This window comes from Phasianus colchicus, chromosome 38 (genome assembly GCF_987193195.1).
Source record: "Phasianus colchicus chromosome 38, bPhaCol1.hap1.1, whole genome shotgun sequence".
Classification (NCBI taxonomy): domain Eukaryota; kingdom Metazoa; phylum Chordata; class Aves; order Galliformes; family Phasianidae; genus Phasianus; species Phasianus colchicus.
The window spans coordinates 1,000,702-1,017,322 of record NC_143473.1 but is presented as its reverse complement, the minus strand read 5'-3'; the positions used below and the strand labels follow the sequence as shown (position 1 = coordinate 1,017,322).

The following is a 16,621-nucleotide window of genomic DNA, read 5'->3' as shown; positions in this document are numbered from 1 at the left end:
ATCCCATGACCCCAGTGCCACCCATTGGGTTCTAGGATGGATCCCATGGACCCAGTGCCCATTTATGGGGTTCTGAGATGGACCCCATGGCCCCAGTTCCCATTTATGGGGTTCTGACTGGATCCCATGGTCCCAGTTCCCATTTATGGGGTTCTGAGATGGATCTCATGGTCCCTATTCCCATTTATTGGGTTCTGAGGTGGATCCCATGACCCCAATGCCACCCATTAGGTTCTGAGAAGAATCCCATCGACCAGTTCCCATTTATCGGGTTCTGAGCCGGACCCCATGGACCCAATTCCCATTTATGGGGTTCTGAGCAGGACCCCATGGTCTCAGTTCCCATTTATGGGGTTCTGAGATGGACCCCATGGCCCCAGTTCCCATTTATGGGGTTCTGAGCAGGATCCCATGGGCCCAGTTCCCATTTATGGGGTTCTGAGAAGGATCCTATGGTCCCAGTTCCCATTTATGGGGTTCTGAGATGGACACCATGGGCCCAGTGCCCCCCATTGGGTTCTGAGGTGGATCCCATGATCCCAGTGCCACCCATTGGGTTCTAGGATGGATCCCAATGTCCCAATTCCCATTTATGGGGTTCTGAGCAAAATCCCATCGACCAGTTCCCATTTATGGGGTTCTGAGATGGACCCCATGGCCCCAGTTCCCATTTATGGGGTTCTGAGCTGGATCCCATGGGCCCAGTGCCACCCATTGGGTTCTAGGATGGATCCCATGGATCCAATTCCCATTTATGGGGTTCTGAGCAGGACCCCATGGTCCCAATTCCCATTTATGGGGTTCTGAGCTGGATCCCATGGGCCCTATTTCCATTTATGGGGTTCTGATCTGGATCCCATGGTCCCAGTTCCAACTTATGGGGTTCTGAGCAGGACCCCATGGGCCCAGTTCCCATTTATGGGGTTCTGAGAAGGATCCTATGGGTCCCAGTTCCCATTTATGGGGTTCTGAGCTGAATCTCATGGTCCCTATTCCCATTTATTGGGTTCTGAGGTGGATCCCATGACCCCAGTGCCACCCATTGGGTTCTAGGATGGATCCCAATGTCCCAATTCCCATTTATGGGGTTCTGATCTGGATCCCATGATCCCAATTCCCATTTATGGGGTTCTGATCTGGACCCCATGGCCCCATTGCCCCCCATTGTGTTCAGACCCAGATCCCACGGTCCCACTTTGAGTTTCTCTGCCCTACAGCATCCCACCCCCCCCCCCTTCCAATTTCGGGATGCTCTGAACGATGTCATCCTGACCCTTCCTCCCCCCCCTCAATTTTGGGGGTCCCACCGCCCCTCTCCCCCCCCCCACCTCAATTTTGGGATCCCACCCTTCCCTTCCTCCCCCTTCTCAATTTTGGGGGTCTCACTGCCTCCCCCCCCCATCTCAATGTTGGGATCCCACCCTTCCTCTCCCTCTCAATTTCGGGGGTCTCACTGCCCCCTCTACCCCCCCCATCCCAATTTTGGGATCGCACCCTTCCTCCCCCTCTCAATTTTGGGGTCCCACCACCTCCCCCCCCATCCCAATGTTGGGATCCCTCCCTTCCTCTCCCTCTCAATTTTGGGGGTCCCACCGCCCTTCTCCCCCCCCCATCTCAATTTTGGGATCCCACCCTTCCTCTCCCTCTCAATTTTGGGGGTCCCACCACCCCCCTCTACCCCCCCCATCTCAATTTTGGGGGTCCCACCCTTCCTCCCGCTCTCAATTTTGGGGACCCACTGCCTCCCCCCCTCCACCTCAATTTTGGGATCCCACCCTTCCTCTCCCTCTCAGTTTTGGGGGTCCCACCGCCTCCCCCCCCCATCTCAATTTTGGGATCCCACCCTTCCCTTCCTCTCCCTCTCAATTTCGGGGGTCTCACTGCCCCCTCTACCCCCCCCATCCCAACTTTGGGATCCCACCCTTCCTCCCCCTCTCAATTTTGGGGTCCCACCACCCCCCTCTACCCCCCCCATCTCAATTTTGGGGGTCCCTCAGCCTCCTCCCCCACCCTACCCCCCTCTCCTCCCCCATCCCAGTGTTGGGATCCCACCCTTCCTCCCTCATCTCAATTTTGGGGACCCACCGCCTCCCCCCCCCCATCCCAATTTTGGGATCCCACCCTTCCTCCCCCTCTCAATTTTGGGGGTCCCACCGCCCCCTCTCCCCCCCCCATCTCAATGTTGGGATCCCACCCTTCCTCCCCCTCTCAATTTTGGGGGTCCCACCGCCCCCTCTCCCCCCCCCATCTCAATTTTGGGATCCCACCCTTCCTCCCCCTCTCAATTTTGGGGTCCCACCACCTCCCCCCCCATCCCAATGTTGGGATCCCACCCTTCCTCTCCCTCTCAATTTTGGGGGTCCCACCGCCCTTCTCCCCCCCCCATCTCAATTTTGGGATCCCACCCTTCCTCTCCCTCTCAATTTTGGGGGTCCCACCACCCCCCTCTACCCCCCCCATCTCAATTTTGGGGGTCCCACCCTTCCTCCCGCTCTCAATTTTGGGGACCCACTGCCTCCCCCCCTCCACCTCAATTTTGGGATCCCACCCTTCCTCTCCCTCTCAGTTTTGGGGGTCCCACCGCCTCCCCCCCCCATCTCAATTTTGGGATCCCACCCTTCCCTTCCTCTCCCTCTCAATTTCGGGGGTCTCACTGCCCCCTCTACCCCCCCCATCCCAACTTTGGGATCCCACCCTTCCTCCCCCTCTCAATTTTGGGGGTCTCACCGCCTCCTCCCCCATCCCAATGTTGGGATCCCACCCTTCCTCTCCCTCTCAATTTTGGGGGTCCCACCACCCCCCTCTACCCCCCCCATCTCAATTTTGGGGGTCCCACCCTTCCTCCCGCTCTCAATTTTGGGGACCCACCGCCTCCCCCCCTCCACCTCAATTTTGGGATCCCACCCTTCCCTTCCTCCCCCTCTCAATTTTGGGGACCCACCGCCTCCCCCCCCCATCTCAATGTTGGGATCCCACCCTTCCCTTCCTCTCCCTCTCAATTTCGGGGGTCTCACTGCCCCCTCTACCCCCCCCATCTCAATTTTGGGGGTCCCTCAGCCTCCTCCCCCACCCTACCCCCCTCTCCTCCCCCATCCCGATGTTGGGATCCCACCCTTCCTCCCCCTCTCAATTTTGGGGTCCCCCCGCCCCCCCCCCCCATCCCAATTCCGTGCCCCCGCAGGTGCTGGTGAGCGATTTACACCGCCGGGTGCTGCAGGAATACGTCCGCCCCCTGCTGCAGTCCCGCATCGTTTGCACCTCTTCCAAAATGCGGGCTCGTCTGGCTGCCCGGCTGGGGGACGAAGCCCGACAGCTCAGGGAGCTCTTCTGCCGTCTGGTCAGTCACCCCCCCGGACCCCCCCGGACCCCCCCGGACCCCCCCGGCTCCCCTGAGACCCCCCCACACCCCCCCCCTTCGGATCCCTCAACTGGGTCCCCAGTGGGAATGGAGTTGGGTCTCCATCAGTGTGGGGTTTGCGGGGTGTTGGGTGGGAGGGGGGTTGGTTGGGGTCTTGGGGGGGGGGTGGGAGGGTGGGGGGGGTTGGGAGGGGTCTTGGGGGGGGTGTTTGGGGGTCTTCAGTTGTGGTTATGGGGGTCCTGGGAGGGAGAGTTGGGGGGTCTCATTCGTAATTATGGAGGTCCTGGGGGGATTTGGGGGGTCTCACTTGTGGCTTTTGGGGTCCTGGGGGGGAGTTGGGGGTCTCATTCATGGTTATGGGGGTCCTGGGGGGGAGTTGGGGGTCTCACTTGTGGCTTTTGGGGTCCTGGGGGGATTTGGGGGGTCTCATTCGTGGCTATGGGGGTCCTGGGGGGGAGTTGGGGGTCTCACTTGTGGCTTTTGGGGTCCTGGGGGGGAGTTGGGGGTCTCACTTGTGGTTATGAGGGTCCTGGGGGGGATTTGGGGGGTCTCAGTTGTGGTTATGAGGGTCCTGGGGGGGAGTTGGGGGTCTCACTTGTGACTTTTGGGGTCCTGGGGGGGATTTGGGGGGTCTCATTCGTGGTTATGGGGGTCCTGGGGGGGAGTTGGGGGTCTCACTTGTGGTTATGAGGGTCCTGGGGGGGATTTGGGGGGTCTCATTCGTGGCTATGGGGGTCCTGGGGGGGAGTTGGGGGTCTCACTTGTGGCTTTTGGGGTCCTGGGGGGGAGTTGGGGGGTCTCATTCGTGGCTATGGGGGTCCTGGGGGGGAGTTGGGGGTCTCACTTGTGGTTATGAGGGTCCTGGGGGGGATTTGGGGGTCTCACTTGTGGTTATGGGGGACCTGGGGGGATTTGGGGGTCTCACTTGTGGCTTTTGGGGTCCTGGGGGGGAGTTGGGGGGTCTCACTTGTGGTTATGGGGGTCCTGGGGGGGATTTGGGGGTCTCAGTTGTGGTTATGAGGGTCCTGGGGGGGAGTTGGGGGTCTCACTTGTGACTTTTGGGGTCCTGGGGGGGATTTGGGGGGTCTCATTCGTGGTTATGGGGGTCCTGGGGGGGAGTTGGGGGTCTCACTTGTGGTTATGAGGGTCCTGGGGGGGATTTGGGGGGTCTCATTCGTGGCTATGGGGGTCCTGGGGGGGAGTTGGGGGTCTCACTTGTGGCTTTTGGGGTCCTGGGGGGGAGTTGGGGGGGTCTCACTTGTGGTTATGAGGGTCCTGGGGGGGATTTGGGGGGTCTCATTCGTGGCTATGGGGGTCCTGGGGGGGAGTTGGGGGTCTCACTTGTGGCTTTTGGGGTCCTGGGGGGGAGTTGGGGGGGTCTCACTTGTGGTTATGAGGGTCCTGGGGGGGATTTGGGGGGTCTCATTCGTGGTTATGGGGGTCCTGAGGGGATTTGGGGGTCTCACTTGTGGTTATGGGGGTCGTGGGGGGGAGTTGGGGGTCCCACTCCTATTTTTTGGGGGTCATATGGGGGAATGTGGGGGCACCCATGGGTGATCTGGGGGTCCCAGGGTGGGGTGGGTGGTCCCACTTGTAGTTATGGACGTCTTGGGGGGGATTTAGGGGGTCTCACTTGTGGTTATGAGAGTCCTGGGGAGGATTTGGGGGTCCCACTCCTGTTTTTTTGGGGTCATATGGAGGAATGTGGGGGCACCCATGGGTGATTTTGGGGTCCTGGGGGGGAGTTGGGGGTCCCACTCCTCTTTTTTGGGGGTCATATGGGGGAATGTGGGGGCACCCATGGGTGATCTGGAGGTCCCAGGGTGGGGTGGGGGTCCCACTCGTGGTTATGGGGCTGTTATGGGGGGGCACCCATGGGTGATTTGGAGTCTGGGGGGGGTCAGATGTGGGTGCTTCTCATTGGGGTTTTGGGGTGCTGGAGGGGATATGAGGACCCACCCATGTTTTGGGGTCCTGATGGGGGGAACTGGGGGTCCCACTCGTGGTTATGGGGTCATATGAGGGAGGGGGGTCCCACTCGTGTTTTTGGGGTTGTTATGGGGGGGCACCCATGGGTGATTTGGGGTCTGGGGGTGTCAGATGTGGGTGCTTCTCATTGGGATTTTTGTGGTGCTGGAGGGGATATGAGGAGCCCATCCCTGTTTTGGGGTCCTGGGGGGGGGAACTGGGGGTCCCACTCGTGGTTATGGGGTCATATGAGGGAGGGGGGGTCCCACTTGTGGTTATGGGGCTGTTATGGGGGGGGCACCCATGGGTGATTTGGGGTCTGGGGGGTGGTCAGATGTGGGTGCTTCTCATTGGGATTTTGGGGTGCTGGAGGGGATATGAGGAGCCCATCCCTGTTTTGGGGTCCTGGGGGGGAACTGGGGGTCCCACTCGTGGTTATGGGGTCATATGAGGGAGGGGGGGTCCCACTTGTGGTTATGGGGTTGTTATGGGGGGGGCACCCATGGGTGATTTGGGGTCTGGGGGGTGGGGGGTGAGATGTGGGTGCTTCTCATTGGGATTTTGGGGTGCTGGGAGGGGATATGAGGACCCAGGTGTGTTTTGGGGTCCTGATGGGGGGAGCTGGGGGTCCCACTCGTGGTTATGGGGTCATATGATGGGGGGGGGTCCCACTCGTGGTTATGGGGCTGTTGTGGGGGGGCACCCATGGGTGATTTGGGGTCTGGGGGTGTCAGACGTGGGTGCTTCTCATTGGGATTTTGGGGTGCTGGAGGGGATATGAGGACCCACCCATGTTTTGGGGTCCTGGGGGGGGAACTGGGGGTCCCACTCGTGGTTATGGGGCCATATGATGGGGGGGGGTCCCACTCGTGGTTATGGGGCTGTTGTGGGGGGGCACCCATGGGTGATTTGGGGTCTGGGGGTGTCAGATGTGGGTGCTTCTCATTGGGATTTTTGTGATGCTGGAGGGGATATGAGGAGCCCACCCATGTTTTGGGGTCCTGGGGGGGAACTGGGGGTCCCACTCGTGGTTATGGGGTCATATGAGGGAGGGGGGGTCCCACTTGTGGTTATGGGGCTGTTATGGGGGGGCACCCATGGGTGATTTGGGGTCTGGGGGGTGGGGGGTGAGATGTGGGTGCTTCTCATTGGGATTTTGGGGTGCTGGGAGGGGATATGAGGACCCAGGTGTGTTTTGGGGTCCTGATGGGGGGAGCTGGGGGTCCCACTCGTGGTTATGGGGTCATATGGTGGGGGGGGGGTCCCACTCGTGGTTATGGGGCTGTTATGGGGGGGCACCCATGGGTGATTTGGGGTCAGGGGGGGTGAGACGTGGGTGCTTCTCATTGGGGTTTTGGGGTGCTGGAGGGGATATGAGGAACCCAGGTGTGTTTTGGGGTCTTGGGGGGGCTCTGAGGGGACAAAGGGGGGGGTGCCCTACTGAGGACCCCCCCCTTTTTGGGGTGGGGGGGTGCAGGACTCAGCCTGGCCCTGGTTGGACTCGGTGCTGCCGCGGCTGAGGGAGCTGCTGGTGTTGGAGGACATCGCGGCCCTACAGATGGAGGTGGGGGTCCTGGCGAGGGATTTCCCCGATGTCAGGTGAGTGGGGGGGGGTAATAGGGGTGGGGGGGGGGGGGTTATGGGGTGATGTGTCCCTATGGGGTCATTATGTGTCCCTATGGGGTGACATGTCCCTATGGGGTCAATATGTGTCCCTATGGGGTGGTGATGTGTCCCTGTGGGGTGACAGCATCACTGTAGGGTCATTATGTGTCCCTAAGGGGTGATGTGACCCTATGGGGTGGTGATGTGTCCCTATGGGGTCATTATGTGTCCCTATAGGATGGTGATGTGACCCTATGGGGTGGTGATGTGTCCCTATGGGGTCAATATGTGTTCCTATGGGGTGGTGATGTGTCCCTGTGGGGTGACAGCATCACTGTAGGGTCATTACGTGTCCCTATGGGGTGGTGTGCCCCTATGGGGTGGTGATGTGTCCCTATGGGGTCATTATGTGTCCTTATAGGATGGTGATGTGTCCCTATGGGGTGATGTGACCCTATAGGGTGGTGATGTGTCCCTATGGGGTGATGTGTCCCTATGGGGTGGTGATGTGTCCCTATGGGTGACAGCATCACTGTAGGGTCATTATGTGTCCCTATGGGGTGATGTGTCCCTATGGGGTGGTGATGTGTCCCAATGGGGTGATGTGACCCTATAGGGTGGTGATGTGTCCCTATGGGGTCATTATGTGTCCCTGTGGGTGAGAGCATCACTATAGGGTCATCATGTGTTCCTATGGGGTGATGTGTCTCTATGGGGTGGTGATGTGTCCCTATGGGGTGACAGGTTCACTATAGGGTGATAATGTGTCCCTATGGGGTCATTATGTGTCCCTATGGGGTGATGAAGTGTCCCTATGGGGTGACAGCATCACTATAGGGTCATTATGTGTCCCTATGGGGTGACATGTCCCTATGGGGTCAATATGTGTCCCTATGGGGTGGGGATGTGTCCTTATGGGGTGACAGCATCACTGTAGGGTCATTATGTGTCCCTATGGGGTGATGTGACCCTATAGGGTGGTGATGAGTCCCTATGGGGTCATTATGTGTCCCTATGGGGTGATGTGTCCCTATGGGGTGGTGATGTGTCCCTATGGGGTCATTATGTGTCCCTATGGGGTCAATATGTGTCCCTATGGGGTCATTATGTGTCCCTGTGGGTGAGAGCATCACTATAGGGTCATCATGTGTTCCTATGGGGTGATGTGTCCCTATGGGGTGATGATATGTCCCTATGGGGTGACAGGTTCACTATAGGGTGATAATGTGTCCCTATGGGGTCATTATGTGTCCCTATGGGGTGATGAAGTGTCCCTATGGGGTGACAGCATCACTATAGGGTCATTATGTGTCCCTATGGGGTGACATGTCCCTATGGGGTCAATATGTGTTCCTATGGGGTGGTGATGTGCCCCTACAGGGTGTCCATATGTCCCTATAGGGCAGTGGTGTCCCTATGGGGTGGCACTGTGCCCCTATGGGGTGTCCATATGTCCTTATAGGGCAGCAGTGTCCTTATGGGGTGGCAATTTGCCCCTATAAGGGTGTCCATTCGTCCCCATAGGGCAGTGGTGTCCCTATAGGGTGTCCATACGTCCCTATGGGGTGGCAGTGTGCCCCTATGGGGTGTCCATAAGTCCCTATAGGGCAGCGGTGTCCCTATAGGGTGTCTATACATCCCTATAGGGTGTCCGTATGTCCCTATAGGGCAGCGGTGTCCCTATGGGGTGGCAATGTGCCCCTATGGGGTGTCCATATGTCCCTATAGGGCAGCGGTGTGCCCCTATAGGGTGTCCATATGTCCCTATAGGGCAGCAGTGTCCCTATGGGGTGGCAATGTGCCCCTATAGGGTGTCCATTCGTCCCCATAGGGCAGCAGTGTCCCTATAGGGTGTCCATACGTCCCTATGGGGTGGCAATGTGCCCCTATAGGGTGTCCATTCGTCCCCATAGGGCAGCAGTGTCCCTATAGGGTGTCCATACATCCCTATGGGGTGTCCCTACGTCCCTATAGGGCAGCGGTGCCCCTATAGTGTGTCCCTACGTCCCTATAGGGCAGCGGTGCCCCTATAGGGTGTCCATACGTCCCTATAGGGCAGCGGTGTCCCTATAGGGTGTCCATACGTCCCTATAGGGCAGCGGTGCCCCTATGGGGTGTCCATACGTCCCTATAGGGCAGCGGTGCCCCTATGGGGTGTCCATACGTCCCTATAGGGCAGCGGTGTCCCTATAGTGTGTCCATACGTCCCTATAGGGCAGCGGTGCCCCTATAGGGTGTCCATACGTCCCTATAGGGCAGCGGTATCCCTATAGGGTGTCCATACGTCCCTATAGGGCAGCGGTATCCCTATAGGGTGTCCATACGTCCCTATAGGGCCCCGCCAGCTCTCCCCACGCTGCCCCACAGCCGGTTAGGATGGCACGGCCGCATCCCGGATGTCCCCACTCCTTTGGGGACAGAACGGACGCCGTGACCCCAAAGGTGACGGCCGGGCCACCACCCCCTCCTTCCCGGCAGCCCCCACCCACTGCCGGTCCAAACCCCCCTCCCTGACCCCCCCAGGGACCCCCGCCCCCCCGGTGTCACCGGGGTCACCCTATGGGGCCGGCGGTGACGGGGACGGTGACGGCCGACGCCGGGCGTGGGGCCAAACGTGGCGCCCGGATGGCTGCGAACGGCGCCAGGGGGAGGCGGCTGTGGGGCTGAAAATGGGGGGCAGTGGGGCTGAAAATGGGGGGCAGCGCTGAGGTGACAAAATGGAAGGCAGTTCTGGGGCTGAAAATGGGGGGCAGTGGGGCTGAAAATGGGGGGCAGTGGGGCTGAAAATAGGGGGCAGCGCTGAAATGACAAAATTGGGAGCAGTTCGAGGGCTGAAAATGGGGCGCAGCGCTGAGATGACAAAATGGGGGGCAGTTCTGGGGCTGAAAATGGGGGGCAGTGGGGCTGAAAATGGGGTGCAGTGCTGAGGTGACAAAATGGGGGGCAGTGGGGCTGAAAATAGGGGGCAGTAGGGCTGAAAATGGGGGCAATGGGGCTGAAAATAGGGGGCAGCGCTGAAATGACAAAATTGGGAGCAGTTCGAGGGCTGAAAATGGGGCGCAGCGCTGAGATCACAAAATGGGGGGCAGTTCTTGGGATGAAAATAGGGGGCAGTGGGGCTGAAAATGGGGTGTAGTGCTGAATTGACAAAATTGGGAGAAGTTCTGGGGCTGAAAATGGGGGGCAGCGCTGAGATGACAAAATGGGGGGCAGTTCTGGGGCTGAAAATTGGGGGCAATGGGGCTGAAAATGGGGCGAAGCGCTGAGGTGACAAAATTGGGAGAAGTTATGGGTTTGAAAATGGGGGGCAGTGCTGAGATGACAAAATGGGGAGCTGAAAATGGGGCTGAAAATGGGGGCAGTGGGGCTGAAAATAGGGCGCAGTGCTGAGATGACAAAATGGGGGGCAGTTCTGGGGCTGAAAATGGGGCGCAGTGTTGAGATCCCAAAATGGGGCCCAGTTCTAGGACTGAAAATGGGGCGCAGTGCAATGGGGCTGAAAATGGGGTGCAGTTCTGGCTCTGAAAATGGGGCCCAGGTCATTCAGGGTCTGAAAATGGGGCACAGAGCTGAGATTCCAAAATTGGGTACATTTCTGGGTCTGAAAATTGGGCACACTGCAATGGGGCTGAAAATGGGGCCCAGTTCAGGGTCTGAAAATGGGGCGCAGTGCAGTGGGGCTGAAAATGGGCCAAGATCTGGATCTGAAAATGGGGCGCAGTTCTGGCTCTGAAAACGGGGCCCAGGTTATTCAGGGTCTGAAAATGGGGCACAGAGCTGAGATTCCAAAATCGGGTGCAGTTCTGGCTCTGAAAATGGGGCCCAGTTCATTCAGGCTCTGAAAATGGGGCGCAGCGCTGAGATCCCAAATTCGGGGCCCTGTTCAGGCTCTGAAAATGGGGCACAGAGCTGAGATTCCAAAATTGGGTGCATTTCTGGGTCTGAAAATGGGGCGCAGTGCAGTGGGGCTGAAAATGGGCCAAGATCTGGATCTGAAAATGGGGCGCAGTTCTGGCTCTGAAAACGGGGCCCAGGTCATTCAGGCTCTGAAAATGGGGCTCAGCGCTGAGATCCCAAATTTGGGGCCCAGCTCAGGCTCTGAAAATGGGGCGCAGAGCTGAGATTCCAAAATTGGGTGCATTTCTGGGTCTGAAAATTGGGCACACTGCAATGGGGCTGAAAATGGGGCCCAGTTCAGGGTCTGAAAATGGGGCGCAGAGCTGAGATCCCAAAATGGGGCCCAGTTCTGGGTCTGAAAATGGGGCACAGAGCTGAGATCCCAAAATGGGGCCCAGTTCTAGGACTGAAAATGGGGCGCAGTGCAATGGGGCTGAAAATGGGGCGCAATCCTGGCTCTGAAAATGGGGCCCAGGTCATTCAGGCTCTGAAAATGGGGCGCAGAGCTGAGATCCCAAAATGGGGCCCAGTTATGGGTCTGAAAATGGGGCGCAGTGCAATGGGGCTGAAAATGTTGTGCAGTTCTGGCTCTGAAAATGGTGCCCAGTTCATTCAGGCTCTGAAAATGGGGCTCAGCGCTGAGATCCCAAATTCGGGGCCCAGCTCAGGCTCTGAAAATGGGGCGCAGCGCTTCTCCCCCCCCAACACAGACACCCAACCCCCCCCCCCTTCTCTCCCCCCCAATTTTTCTCCCCGCAGGAGGAAGCACGTGGCCGCCCTGCTGGATGTGCGGGGTCTGCGCAGCCCTGCGGCCCGGCAGGAGATCCTGGGGGTCCTCCAGGATGTGGGGACGGGGGAGGCCGAGGCGGGACCCCCCCCCCGGGAAAGGGCTTTCTTCTCCGAGCTGCCCGTTGCGCGGCGGCCGCGCTGCCTCCCCTTCGATCTGCAGCGCCTGGCCAGGCTGCGGCTGAGGGGGCTGCGACCCGAACGGCCCAATGAGGGGAGGCTGTGAGAGCTGCGCCCGATTTTGGGGGGGTGGGAGGGGCGGGGGGGGGGGGGGGAGGTGTTGGGTCGGAAAGGTTTGGGCGGTGCCGGGTGTTGAATTGGGTGGGGGGGCTTCGGTTTGGAGCGGGAGGGGGTGGGGGGTTGGTTCTGAAAATAGGGGGCAAATCTGTGTTTGAAAATCGGGGGCAATTCTGGAGCGCAGAATTCGGGGCGCAGTGCTCTGGGGCTGAAAATGGGGCGCAGCGCTGGACCCCAAAATGGGGTGCAGTGCTGTGTCTGAAAATGGGGCGCAGTGCTGTACCCCAAAATGGGGTGCAGAGCTGTGTCTGAAAATGGGGCGCAGTGCTGTACCCCAAAATGGGGCGCAGAGCTGTGTCTGAAAATGGGGCGCAGTGCTGTACCCCAAAATGGGGCGCAGTGCTCTGGGGCTGAAAATGTGGCGCAGCGCTGTACCCCAAAATGGGACGCAGTGCTGTGTCTGAAAATGGGGCGCAGTGCTGGACCCCAAAATGGGGCGCAGTGCTGTGTCTGAAAATGGGGCGCAGTGCTGTACCCCAAAATGGGGCGCAGTGCTCTGGGGCTGAAAATGGGGCGCAGTGCTGTCTGAAAATAGGGTGCAGTGCTGTGTCTGAAAATGGGGCGCAGTGCTGGACCCCCCCTCCTCCAAATGGAGCGCAGTGTTATGTCTGAAAATGGGGCGCAGTGCTGTACCCCAAAATGGGGTGCAGTGCTCTGGGGCTGAAAATGGGGCGCAATGCTGGACCCCCCCCCCAAATGGAGCGCAGTGTTATGTCTGAAAATGGGGCGCAGTGCTGTACCCCAACATGGGGTGCAGCTCTATGTCCGAAAATGGGGTGCGGTGCTGTACCCTCCCCCCCAAAATGGGGCGCAGTGCTGTGTCTGAAAATGGGGCGCAGCGCTGGACCCCAAAATGGGGCGCAGTGCCGTCTGAAAATGGGGCGCAGTGCTGCAACGTGGGGGGAACTCAGCGGCTGGAAATTGGGGGGGGGGAGGGAGGGGGGGAGGGTCTCAAATTCCGGACCCCAAAAAAGGGGGGAGGGGGGGGCCGGGGGGGGGGGGGCAAAATCGCCTCGCGTGTCTGAAAATGGGGCGCAGCGCCGGGCTGAAAATAGGGCCGTCTGAAAATAGGAAGCCGACTGTTGTACAAAGTGCCAGAAATGCCGTAATTTAAAGCCCCCCCCCCCTTAAACTCCCCCCCCATCCCAGCGTCGTGTTGTCGCTTTCGGGGGGGGGGGGGGGCGGGGGGGGCGGAGGGGCGGGGGGGGCACGGAGGGGTGGGGAGGAAGGAAGCGCCGTTTTGTCCCCGTGTCCCCTCGGCGGGAAACCGGGGGGGGGTGGGGGGGGGGACACACGAAAGGAATGTCACCAATGTGGGCACAGAAGGGGGGGGGGACACGTAAGAGTGTCACCAATACGGGGGGGTTGGGGGGGGGGGGGGCGGATAAGGGGTGTCACAAATATGGGGGGGGGGGAGACACCAAGGGGGGGTGGGGGATACAAAAGGAATGCCACCATTGGGGGGGGGGGGACACAAAAAAGGGGGGGGGGCACATAAAGAGTGTCACCAATGTGGGGGGGCTGGGGGGGGGGACAGATAAGGGGTGTCACCGTTATGGGGGGGGGACGCACATAAGGGGTGTCATCAGTAAGGGGGGGGGGCACATATAAGGGGTGTCACCGTTATGGGGGGGGGCACAAAAGGGGAGGGGGGGGGGACACGTAAGGGTGTCACCAATATGGGGGGGGGGACACAAAATGGGGGGGACACATAAGGGGGGGGGGACATAAAGAATGTCACCGATATGGGGAAGTTTTGGGGGGGGGGACAGGTAAGGAATGTCATCAATATGGGGGGGGGGGACACAAAATGGGGGGGGGACATAAGGACGGGGGGGGACACGTAAGGGGGGGGACACGTAAGGAATGTCACCAATATGGGGGGGGGGGTTTATAGGGCCACCGTTTGTCCCTATGGGGGCTGCGCTGTCACCTCGGTGTCTAAAGGACAATCGAGGGGGGGTTGGTGATGGAGGGGGGGGGGAATTTTTGTGCCCCCCCCCCCTAAAGTGGTGCCGTGGGAGCAAATAGGCGATGTCCGAATCCGGGCAGGAAGGAATGGGGTTATAAATAGGTGACACCGGTGTGACATCGGGGGGGGGGGGGGGGCGTGGGGGGGGGTCAAGGATGTGGGGAGGGGAAGGGGAGGAGTGGGGGGGGGGGCTTCGGGGGGGCGTGGGGGGAGGATGAAGGATGGAGGGGGGGAGGGGGAGGAGTGGGGGGGGATTGGGGGAGGGCATGGATGGGGGGGGAGGAAAAGGGGAAGGGGTGGGGGGGGCGTTGGGGGGGTGAGGGATGTGGGGTGGGGGGGAGAGGAAGGGATGGAGGGGGTCCTGGGGGGGCGTTGGGGGGGTCCTGGGGGGGAGAGGGCAAGGAATGGGGGGGAGGGGAAGGAGTGGGGAGGGTCCTGGGTGGGGGTCAAGGATGGGGGGGGGGGGGCATTGGGGGGGTGAGGGATGTGGGGGGGGGAGAGGAAAGGATGGAGGGGGTCCTGGGGGGGGCATTGGGGGGAGGAGGGACTGGGGGGTCCTGGGAGGGGGTCAAGGATGTGGGGAGGGGGGGGGGGCACTGGGGGAAGCATGGATGTGGGGAGGGGGGGGAGGTCGTGGGGGGGGGGAAGAAGTTGGGGTCCTGGGGGGGGGGAGGATGAAGGATGGGGGGGGAGGGTGAGGAGTGGGGGGGGGCTTGGGGGAGGGCATGGATGGGGGGGGAGGAAGGGATGGAAGGGGTGGGGGGGGGGAGTGAAGGATGTGGGGGGGGGGAGAGGAAGGGATGGAGGGGGTCCTGTGGGGGGGGGAGAGGGCAAGGAATGGGGGGGGAGGGGAAGGAGTGGGGAGGGTCCTGGGTGGGGGACAAGGATGTGGGGGGGGGGGGGGAGGTAAAGGGGGAGGGATGGGGGGGGCATTGGGGGGGTGAGGGATGTGGGGGGGGGGAGAGGAAAGGATGGAGGGGGTCCTGGGGGGGTCCTGGGGGGGGCATTGGGGGGAGGAGGGAATGGGGGTCCTGGGTGGGGGTCAAGGATGTGGGGGTGGGGGGGGCATTGGGGGGGTGAAGGATGTGGGGGGGGAGGAGAGGAAAGGATGGAGGGGGTCCTGGGGGGGCCCTGGGGGGGGCATTGGGGGGAGGAGGGACTGGGGGGTCCTGGGAGGGGGTCAAGGATGTGGGGAGGGGGGGAGGTCACGGGGGGGGGATCCTGGGGGGGAGGGTGATCAAGGGTGTTTGGAGGGGGAGGGGGGAGGCGTGGGGGGGGGACGACATGGATTTGGGGGTTGGGGGGAGGAGGAGGGGGGGGGGGGGTCCTGGGGGTGGTCCTGGGGGGGGGGGGGGAATCGAGAAGGAAATTGGGGGGGGGGAATTTGGGGAGGGGTGTCAGCATAGGGAGACACAAAGGGACAGGGATGTCACCCTATGGGGACATTTGGGAACAGGGATGCCACCTTATGGGGACAGAAAGGAACGGAGGTGTCACCTGATGGGGACATTTGGGGACAGGGTTGTCACCATAGAGGGATATATGGGGATGGAGGTGTCACCACAGGGGGACACAAAGGGACAGGGATGCCACCATATTCAGGTGGGGACAGGAATGTCACCTCGTGGGGACTTTTAGGGACAGGGATGTCACCCTATGGGGACATTTAGGGACAGGGAAGTCACCATAGAGGGACACTTGGGGACAGGGATGTCACTCTATGGGGACACAAAGGGACAGCGATGTCACCTGATGGGGACATTTGGGGACAGGGATGTCACCTTATGAGGACACAAAGGAATGGAGATGTCACCTGATGGGGACATTTGGGGACAGGGAAGCCACCATAGGGGCACATTTGGGGACAGAGATGTCACCTTATGGGGACACAAAGGAATGGGGATGTCACCTGATGGGAACACTTGGGGACAGGGATGTCACCCTATGGGGACACTTGAGGACAGGGATGTCACCTTATGGGGACAGGGATGTCACCATAGAGGGATATATGGGGATGGAGGTGTCACCATAGGGGGACACAAAGGGACAGAGATGTCACCTTATGGGGACACAAAGGAATGGGGATGTCACCTGATGGGGACATTTGGGGACAGGGATGCCACCATAGGGGGACACTTGGGGACAGGGATGTCACCTTATGGGGACATTTGGGGACAGGGATGCCACCATAGGGGGACACTTGAGGACAGGGATGTCACCTTATGGGGACATTTGGGGACAGGGATGCCACCATAGGGGGACACTTGGGGACAGGGATGTCACCTTATGGGGACATTTGGGGACAGGGATGCCACCATAGGGGGACACTTGGGGACAGGGATGTCACTCTATGGGGACACAAAGGGACAGCGATGTCACCTGATGGGGACATTTGGGGACAGGGATGCCACCATAGGGGGACACACAAGGACAGGGATGTCACCATACCGGACACACGGGACCACAGCCTTGTCCCCAAGGTGGGGGGTGGGGTGGGGGTGGTGACACAGCGCTGGGTGTGCCCGATGTCCCCAAGTGTCACCTTCCCCCCCCTGGTGTGTCACATCCCGCTGTGAATCACCGCCATTGACGTTGGGGGGGGGGGGGGGGGAGGAAGGAAACCCCTTGGGGGGGGGGAGGGGGGAGGGAATAAAAGGGGGGTCCGGGGGGGGGGGGGGGGCGTCCCATGGGAAGGGAGAGGAGAGACCCCAAAATGGGCTGGGACCCCCCCAGACTGG

At 60.4% G+C, this 16,621-nt stretch overlaps 1 protein-coding gene across 3 annotated transcripts in view; it reads left to right on the top strand.

Annotated features, from left to right (window-relative positions):
• Positions 1–11,865, top strand: part of EXOC3L2 (exocyst complex component 3 like 2) — a 30,430-nt gene extending 18,565 nt beyond the window's left edge. For all 3 annotated transcript variants that reach the window (XM_090129905.1, XM_090129907.1, XM_090129906.1), the window contains 3 exons: positions 3,182–3,337; positions 6,804–6,925; positions 11,588–11,865. In XM_090129905.1, the coding sequence (XP_089986031.1) occupies positions 3,182–3,337; positions 6,804–6,925; positions 11,588–11,840 (531 nt within the window). In that variant the 3' untranslated portion in view covers positions 11,841–11,865. The remainder of the gene's footprint in view (positions 1–3,181; positions 3,338–6,803; positions 6,926–11,587) is intronic.
• The last annotated feature ends 4,756 nt before the right edge of the window (positions 11,866–16,621 follow it).